Below are 9,409 nucleotides of genomic sequence, written 5' to 3'. Positions count from 1 at the left end.
GCGTCGTTGTCCTTTTCCATAGCTGACAGTCTCAAAACGTATGTGCGTGTGTGTGCGCGCTAGGGCGCGCACGGGGAACAATTGAATTTGTTTAAGATAAGCCCCAGCCTACCCACTAAAGTCCTCTAAGCCCGACGTGGTGGCTCTGGAGTCCTGACGTAGCGGCCGGGCAGCACCAGGTGATGCCCGGTTCGGCGGGGCTTAGCCTCTGGGCTCGGAGGCAAGGCATCGCGGGGTGGGGAAGAACCGAGCCCCAGGACATTGTGAACCGAGCTCAAGGACACTAACGCTGCCTGGGCCTTAGCCCAGGGGTCAAGCCTTGCCGGACTGAGAGGGTGGGGCTTTGGGGTTCGTGAGACCGAGAGAACTGGCGAGTCGCCAGCCCAGAAAGCCCTCCAGGTTCCACGCCACTCCGGACGGCTTTGGGCCGCCGGATAGACCGACACCCGCTTGATCCTCGGTCCCAGTAAGTGCCTGGGACCTTGGGTCCCGCAGCAAGCGCTCTCGGTCTCTCTGGCGCGGTTCGAGACCGGCGTGGGCCCAGAGCCGCGAAACGCTCCTGGAGCCGCTCCGTCTTGGGCTGCCTCGGATTCGGCTTCCTGGGCTCGCTCGCCCCAGCTAGGGGTGGGCGCGGATTTCACGACGCGGGCCGGCCTGCCTGGAGTTTGGGGTTCGGGTGGGGCGCCGCGGCCTGGAATTTCCAGGTGTGCTTTTCATTACAAGGGGTTGGGGCAAACTGAGGGCGCAGATGTTGTGTCTGCCGGGCGCGTTTTTGTGTTGGGTGGTCCGGTTGTGCCCGGGGCCGGGGACCTGTCCCTGCCCCGCCGCATTCTGAACCCCAGGACTTGCGGCGACGTGTAAGGCCGGCTCCGGGACGCAGCGGACTGAACCGGCGCCGCAGGTTGGGGCTGCAGCCCACGCGGTGGCGCTGTCGGGAGAGGACGCCTCAGCTCAGGTCTGGGACACGGGTCTTGACCCGGGCTTGAGGGTGACGGGGCCGCGACGAAGAGTCGAGGCCGTGGGTTTCTTCGCCGCCACCTTGGGCCCGGGATTTGGAGATGGGACCGACCATCTTCTTCTTGGCTCAGTGTTTTCCGACAGAAAAAGCAGCGGGTCCGGAACGCGACTCTGGGCTCCCATCCCGGCCGCCCCGGGGTGGGGGCGGGGAGGTAGCGGCGGCTTCTTTGGCTTTTCGTTTTCTTTTCCCCTTTGCCTTGTTACCCCGTGGTTGAAAGTCGATTTCTATTTAAAACAACAACAACAACAACAACAAAACCCCAACTAGATTAGCAGGGCCATCGTTCTCTCGCTGCGCGGCTGCAGCAGGAGATCCAGCTCTTAAGCTCTTCGGTCTGAAAAAGAATGAAGGGATCCGGGAGCCCCGGGGGCGTTGTCCTGTGTCGCTGGAGTAGTGCTCGGTGCCCGCAGGCCCTCCGCCCTCCCGGGCCTCCCGGCCCGCGGCCACGGCGAAAGCACACCCAGCGACTCCCCTTGGCTTCGAAACCTGTCCGCTGACTTTCCTTGCTCCGGGCAGTCAGTGCCCACCCCCGACGCCCTCTCCCATCCCCTACATGTGGGACCCTGGTGCCGAAAGCTCTCCGTCTTCGCCCGAGGCAGCTCCGGGGGCCGACCTTCGCGCGTTCCCTCCCGAGCTCTGGGCCTCTGCACTGTCTGTTCCCCTGACCCCCCGACCTTCTGGCATCTTGGGTGTTCCGCTCACCGTCTAACGCGGACTAGTTGCTCACCACCTTTCCCCCATCAGCCGTCTCCCTGGGACGCATCTCGCTGTCCGGGCTGCAGGGGCTCGTTCATTTGAGGATGGGAGCACGACCTCCACTGCCCCTGCCTTAGGCGGCCCGACGGTCTCCTCACCGCTCCGCCCCCGCCCAGGCCCCTGGAGCCGCTGGGGGAGCCAGGAGGGATTTATCTTTGACTGGCGCGGGCTGGGATTTGTCCGGCTCTGATGCCAACGAGGAAGACGTGCGGGTAACGAAGTAAGTGTCCCCCGCCCCTGCGCTCCGGCCAGTCCCCAGACGCCCCGGGGCAGCCTGGGAAAGGGCAGGAGCCCACCCTGGTCGATCGGTCCTTCTAGGCGCGTTCCCCACGGGGCATTCTGGCGCCGGGCCCTTGTCCCCTCGGCGCAACCAATTTCCAATCCAAGACCCGCGCAGTTATGCGGCCTGCGAAAATGTTGGTCACCCAGCTCTCCTCGGACAGTCAGTGGCGGAAATTGGCTTCAGAGCTGGTGTGGGCTTCAAGTGAAAGGAACGATTCCCTCCCGCCTCCTCTCGCCCCCAGCAGAGCAAGCCCCGGGCGGGGGGTGGGGTGGGGTGGGGGAGAGGCAGGCCCGCGTGGGTTCCTAGGAGCCGTCAAAGGTTGTTGACGCTGGCCATTCCCATAGAATTTTCCTCCTGTGCTTGCGGCAGTGGAGGGAAAACGCGGCACAACTTTCCGGTGTTCTCTAAGATGCAGCGCACGGCCGGGAGGGCCTCTTGGGTGACCAGACCTGAAATCCTGGGAGCCTGGTGATAAATGCTGGGCACAGGCCACGGCGGCCCAGCAGAGAGCCAGGATCCCACGCCCAGCACCCGGCACCCTGCGCCGGGGCAGTAGGGCCTAGGCCGTCCCGCGCGGGCATCAGGGAAGGAAGGTTGGCCAGAGTCGACAGCTAGCACAGCACAAACCTCGGTGTCGAGAGACAGAAATCAAGAAATGTTGTCATTAAAAGTGCAGGCCATAAAATAAAGGAGAAGAAAGGCCTGACGAGAGATAGAGAGAAAAAGGGAGAACATGGAAATAAGAAAAAGCATATATACTTAAGCCCAGCGTACAAAGACCCGTTGATTTTTTAAAATAACAAATCTCGGTGTGATTATGAAAGACAGACGACCTTTGACTAAATGACATATGAAAAAAATTGGGAGTGGGGGAGGAAGGGGGGAAAAGTCTGAGTAGATTCCCGACAAAAACGTCAGTGAGAAGCAATCTGAGGTATAAAAATGTCCCCCAAAGTGAACTTTATGCTTTGAGCACCAGAGCAAACTATCATGTAATGCGCAAAAATGCGTTTGGGATCAAATTATTTTTTTTAAAAGTAATTAAAACCAATTTTTTTCTTGAGTGTGATTTTGTTTTAAAACTGTTTGGAAATAAGCCACTTGAGGAATATAAAACAAAACCAAGCAAAACTTTTGAATCATCATAATTTATTTACTGTTTTAAAAAGTAGAATATCCTAGCAAAAGGTAAAAATGTTATTTAAAATTTCTTATTGTCGAAATTAAACATGCTGGAAATAATCACTTACTTCAGTTGAAATAAGGTCAATACAAAAATTGTGCAGTAAAAAGCTTATGTAATTTGAAACAGAAAAGGCCTTCATTAGGGACAAAACTCAAGGGGAAAAAAAAAAACCCCATACCGGGCATATATCACAAAAATCCCTAAAATTCTTCCTTTTTAAATCGAAAGAAATTTGTAAAATTTCTAAACACATATCTCCAAACATTCAAAATACATTTCTGGTAATAATTCATAGTATTTGACATTTTCTTCTACGTTAAATGCAATTAAAATTTTTTGAGTTCTTTTGCCCCAAATGATAGATTTGTTCATTACCAAAAATGATCAAGAGTAAACTCCAATTAAGAGAAAAATCAATGAATTAAAAAGAGTGCAGAATCTGAAAACAAACTAGCCACAATGTACATTTAATTGTACTTAACTGTAAATTTTATTTAAATCGCCTGTCTCAGGGGTTTAATAATTTAGAATCAATAGTTCCTTTCAAAACATAATAAAATATTTACACTTTATAAAATATTAACCGATTAACTATACGGCTGTGTTGTTTATAAGAGTGTAACTTAAGTCCCCATAATCATGCTGTTGACATAAGCCTGTGAGGTTAGCGAAGTGATCCTTCGCAAAATGTAAATGAAGATCTTCAGACAGTGGTGTTTATAAAATAGCTCATTAATGACTTAAGATTGAATCGCTCCAACCATTCGCATCATCAGATATAATAATAGTGACGAATCAGACAGGAAAGATCCTGGCTAAACCATTTGCATTTTTTTCCAGAAGTACTGAAGTCCTAATATCACCAATTCTTCTAAGTTCCTGGACATTGATCCGGAGGAGGATTCTGCAGTTCAACACCAAGGTAAGGAAAGAAACAGCATTATTATCGTTGTTAAGGTATTAATAAGAAATGCGCCTTTTCCCCATTTTGAAAACGGGCTTAAACTTTTGACAGTGGTAGTAGTTGGCTTTTGCAACACCCTCTTCCCATTCCGACTTGATATTACAGATTTTTTAAAAAAGTTTGTCAATCGAACTTACAGTTTGTTTCTTTGCAGCCCCAAACCTTTTAGCTACCACCACGAAGTTGGTTTGCTAGAGCCACTTTGTTCTCACAGACTCCGAATTGTGCGTTTTCTCTAACTCGTTCTTTTGGGGAGGTGGGAGGGGGATGAGGTTGTGGAGGGCACAGGGAAAAGCAAACGCAGCCTAAAACCCCCAGGCTGGCTCCCCGAAGCTTTGCTATCCATCTCGCTTCCTTTCTCCGCTCGGCTCCCACCGCCTCTCGGGTCGCCTCGCGCTCCTTTGGAACTTGGTGGGCGGCGACTGGGTGCGGGGTCCTTCGGATTCTGGGCTCTGAGACTTAGGCCGGGGGCAGGTTTCACTTCTGGGACCCTTTCTCTTCCAGAGTCTCCCCCGCCTCCCAGTTTCCTGCTTTTGAGGGGAGGCCAGGTGCACGCCGCGCGCCGGTTGGGTGCGGCGAGTGGACGGCGGCCTGGCCCCGGGTACACTGGGCTGACGCGGCTTCCCGCGGCGGGTGCACCCGACCGAGATTTCCATAATTGCCCCCCGAGCGCGTTTCCCGAGATCGAATTTAGTTTGGCCCTCTGGCGCCGCCGTAGAGTCAGCGCTTCTTAAGGGAGACCGGCGGCTCAGGCGACGAGATGGTGGGGAGTCCTCGGGGTCCTAGGGGTTAGGAGGGAGAACCAAGGTGTGCGGGAGCGACTAGAGATACCGCCAGCTCAGGGGGCTTCATTGGCTTCAAGACGAGCGGGGACGCGTCCACATTTTCCCGCTTCAGGTCGGGACCGCGAGTGTCAGCCGGCGCCCCCGGGGTCTCGCGGGGGCCGCGGCTCCTGCCCACGTGCTTTCTTTAAGGAGGTTCCGCGTCCAAGAGGGATCTTAGGGACAAAAGCGCGGCCAGAGCCCGGCCTGCTCGGCTAGCGCCCGGGCCACCTTAAATGAGCACCGCGGCTGGAGCCGGGCTACGGGCGACTGCGGCCGCGAGAGTCGGCAAAAGTTTGTGGCTCAGTTACGCCTTCGCGGGACCTGCTGGGGACGCCCCCGCACGGCCTCCCCCGGGATGGGGAGGCCGGGTCCCCACCGCACAGCTCTGACCGCGCTCTCAGCCTAGGGCCCGAGCGGCTTGGGATCCCAGGAGTCCCAGCCCAGCAGCAGCGGACAGGGAGCCCCGCCGCCCTCGCTGCCACCGCGTCACGGCCTGCAGGCGGCCCGGGCTGCGCCGCTCGAGATGTCGCCGGCGCTGCGAGCGCTCCAGGGACGTCATCCAGGGATGCTCCCCGCCCTGCGACCCTCCTGCAGCCCCCTTCCCTGTGCTACCCGCCGCCCGGCGGGCAGTGCTGGTGCTCCTGCCATTCGGGACACCCGGGCTATTGTTCTGGACCCACGGCAGTGCCAGCTCTGAGGGAGAGTCGGCCTTCCTAGCGCGTGCGGCGGCGCGGCGGGCCCGGACGGCTGGCTCCGCACGGAGGGGGAGCTCGCAGGCACCGGGAAAAGTTGTTCGGAGGGGCGGAGGCGGTGCGTGGTGGGCGGAGGCGGTGGGTGGGGGAGGTGATAGCCCTCCTATCTCCAAAGTCGAAAGTACTCCGCGTAGTTAGCAGAACCCGGAGCCGAGGCAGCCGTGATTGCCTCCTGCGCGTGGGTCTGTGCCTCCGCCGGGAGACGAGGCAACCAGCGCCTGCCTTGCCGCCGCCTCCGAGCCGGGACTAGTGCGCCTCAGGGCTGGGCGAGGCGGCCGCGCCCTGGACCCGCCGCGAGGAGGAGGAGGAGGACGAGACCCCGGGCCCCAGCTCCTGCCTGCACCCGGGCGCACCCACCCACCAGCCGCGGCCACCGCCTCGCGCGCCACTCGGTTCCCTGCCATAGGTCCCCCGCCGCGCCGCGCGCGCGCGGTCCTCGCCACACCGCTCTCCCACCGCCGACTCTCTCCTTCCTTCTTCTCCCTCCTCCCTGCTTCCCACCCGCCCCTCTCCAGTCCCTCTGCCTCCTCTGCAGCTCCGCCGCTGTTCGGTCGCCGGCCTCACAGCGATTGATTGATTGATGTTTAATTTCCTGCCAGGCGGGGCCCCCTCCCCCCGCAACCTCCCCGGCCCTCCTCCCCGCCCCCCCACTCTCCTCCTTCAATGCGGTGGACCAGTCTGGCTCGGGTTTAGAGCTTTCCCCCCCAACCCCCATCCCGAAATAACCCAGAGACTTCCCCTACCCCCACCCCAAATTATTATTTTGAAGGCGCTAGATCTGGGGACGGAAAGGGGGAGGGGGAGAAATCGGAAACCGAGGACAACCCAAAAGGACTCACTTTGCCTGATGACTCAACGCAACTAATAATCATCTCCCTCTCACTGTGTCTCTCTCTGCGGCTTGTCAGTGAGTCCGGCTTCGGCTGCTGGCGGCGGCGGCCGAGAGGGGAGAGGCTGGAGGTGACAGCTTGGGCGGCCGCCGCTTTTCCTCCCGCGTGCGGTCCCAGGTCCCTGCGCCTTCTCGCTTCTCGGTGGCACCGGCCCTACGGCTCCGGCCGCGCCTCCTCGCGAGCTAGCAGCCCTGCGAAGCGGCAGCCCCGACCCGCCTCCGCCGCCTCCCAGTTTTCAGCCCTTTCTCGCCAGAACGGGTCTCCTTCCCGAAGGTGTGAAAAGGCTTTTTCAGCCTCCTTCTCTCTTCTCCCCTCCTCCGTCGCCTCCTCCCGCGCTCGCTCGGGTGTTCCTTTGGAGGAGCCCTCCTTTCCCTCTTCTCCTCCTCCCTCTACTCCCCCCACCCCCCATCATCATCATCATAACAACCATCGCCGCACTAAGAAGACACCCTGACCCAGGACCCTAAACGTTTGGACCTGGGAAAGAGGAAAGGGAAAGGAGTAAAGAGAAAGGAAGACTAGGAGAACACTGCAAGGCAAATCACCAGAAACTTTCCACCCTGGATTCTCTACTTTTGCTCCATGGACAGAGCCCCAGCCAGCCAAGTTACAGACAGACTGTGAGCAGTAAGTACTCAGGGCGAAGGCGCCCGCGCCAAGCTCGGGAGTTCGGGGAAGCCCCGGGTCCTGCTAAGTTCCCTCCCCGCAGCTCTCGCTCTGTTTGTTAGACAGCGCAGCGAGGGAGTCCGGGCGGAACCTTCGCCCTCAGCCCTGGCGCTCCGTCTCTGCATCACTCGCATCTCTTCTCACTTCTCCTCTGCCACCCCCACCTTGTCTCCTTGAGCCGTGGCGACGCGGCTTCTCCCACGGCCAGAGCGCCCGCGAGGATTCCCAGCGCACTTTGTTGTGCCGGGTTCCTCCTGCTTCTTGGGGATGTCAGTGACAATGTGAGTGCCGTTTCATCAGGTGTTTCCTCCTCCTCCGCCGCCCCCCAAAAATCCGGGGGTGCCGAGATCTGCGGGTTCCGTGAGGAGCGCGCTGCCAGCCAGGCGACCCAGGAGAAAACTTTTTGGAGAGATTTAAAAATTGGGGTTGATGAAGGCTGCTCCCGCACCTAATAATTTAAATGCTTTTGCTTTTGTAATTTATGTGGAAGAGCATTTAAAAAAATCACTCAGGATCGGATGAAGATTAGAACATTCCAAAATAATAACGATTGTAGACCCAGCTTGACGTTATTCTGATGAATACCGCCAAGTGTTTTGGGATGCTTATTAATGTGGAATCAGGGTTGATTTTGTGCAGTGTGTGTGTGTGTCCCAGGACGTGCTCGGTAAAGGTAAAAAGCGGGGATTCAAGGGTCTTTTTGGCAGGCCTTTGCCTACTGCCCCGCGATTCAGAGCGCATTCTTCTTGTGGTTAATTTGTTTTCATATGGACTTACGTACACCCGCACCCACTCCTTGAGTGAGTGAGATGTCTTCTTAGGAAGTTCACTTCTTCCGCAACCCTGACCCCCCGACAGCAAGGTCGGCGCACCGGAGAACGGTTTATGTCAACCCTGTCCCATTGAATGGATTACTTCTGGGCGCCCTGGGCGGACTTCGTGACCCAGAGCTAACTTCTGGGAGCAGCGACTGGGCAGAGTCGCGGCACCCCAAGTTCTGGGTTTCCTTTGGGCCGCCCAGTGTAAGGTTGGGACCGGCTTCCCTGTTCGGGCCCCTCGGGCAGCGTGGGAGGAAGTTTGTGTGGCTTTGGTGCAGCGCTCTGCCACTGGCCTAAACGTCTATCACGTGTGTGAGCGGTTTTCCCTCTTTTTTTTCCCTCCCCCTTTCCCCCCCCGCCCCCTCCCTAGGTCCCTGTGCATTTTATTGCGACCTGCCGGTGGGAACTTTGTCTCCGAGTCGGAGCAGCATGGAGCGGCGGAGCGAGAGCCCGTGTCTGCGGGACAGCCCCGACCGGCGGAGCGGCAGCCCCGACGTCAAGGGTCCTCCCCCGGTGAAGGTGGCCCGGCTGGAGCAGAACGGCAGCCCCATGGGAGCCCGCGGGAGGCCCAACGGCGCCGTGGCCAAGGCCGTGGGAGGTAACAGCCCGGAGCAGGGAGGCGCGCGCAGCCCGCGGCCGGGTGATAAAGGCCCGGGTGTCAGGGTTCAGGTTGATTAGGCGATGTCGCGGTGTAGGATTACAGGAAGTGAATTCCAGGTTGCCAAATAATGCCCCCGTCGCCTCTCCTCTGCAACTGGTAGCTTCATCTCGAGTTAAAACAAGAAAGTGGTTTACCCGGAGGGTGGCATTTTTTGGGCACTTTGCCACTGTGTGCTGAGGTGTTGGCAGGTTTATGTCACAGCCAGCTAACTGTTTCTAGATTTTCCTAGAGAGCTTTTTAGTGATTTAACTCTTTTGCCTTGCCTCAGAGTATCTGCTGTAGGGATGAAGTTTAGGTGCGTTCGCTTTTATGGACTAATGTTTAATGCTCAGGTTAGTACAGGAGCAAGTGTTGGTGTTACTTTGTAGTTAGGACAGTGCTTCGAGACAAATGATTAACAACTGGGAATATTTCCAGCCACATTTCAAGTGGGAAATAAAGAATCACTACGACTCTGTCAGGCCCTTAGAGACTTTAATGCTACCGTTTTTTAAAAATAAAGTTTAAAGTCATATGCATTTGTAACTCTGTTATGAATTATAGCACAACAGGTAAAAATAGCATAGTAGTCTTATTGACTACGTGCTGTTT

At 56.9% G+C, this 9,409-nt stretch overlaps 1 protein-coding gene across 5 annotated transcripts in view; it reads left to right on the top strand.

Moving 5' to 3' along the window:
- Positions 1-416: 416 nt before the first annotated feature.
- Positions 417-9,409, top strand: part of SATB2 (SATB homeobox 2) — a 192,684-nt gene continuing 183,691 nt past the window's right edge. For 2 of the 5 annotated variants that reach the window (XM_059928422.1, XM_059928418.1), the window contains exons 1-2: positions 5,870-7,300; positions 8,528-8,755. In XM_059928422.1, the coding sequence (XP_059784405.1) occupies positions 8,587-8,755 (169 nt within the window). In that variant the 5' untranslated portion in view covers positions 5,870-7,300; positions 8,528-8,586. Of the gene's footprint in view, positions 467-1,915; positions 1,995-4,083; positions 4,166-5,869; positions 7,301-7,593; positions 7,621-8,527; positions 8,756-9,409 lie in introns of those variants that run through there. The other 3 variants (XM_059928421.1, XM_059928420.1, XM_059928419.1) reach the window with 3 other exon arrangements.

Source organism: Balaenoptera ricei, chromosome 7 (assembly GCF_028023285.1).
Source record: "Balaenoptera ricei isolate mBalRic1 chromosome 7, mBalRic1.hap2, whole genome shotgun sequence".
Taxonomy (NCBI): domain Eukaryota; kingdom Metazoa; phylum Chordata; class Mammalia; order Artiodactyla; family Balaenopteridae; genus Balaenoptera; species Balaenoptera ricei.
Note: the sequence above shows the minus strand (reverse complement) of the source record. Positions and strands in the feature narration are given on the sequence as shown.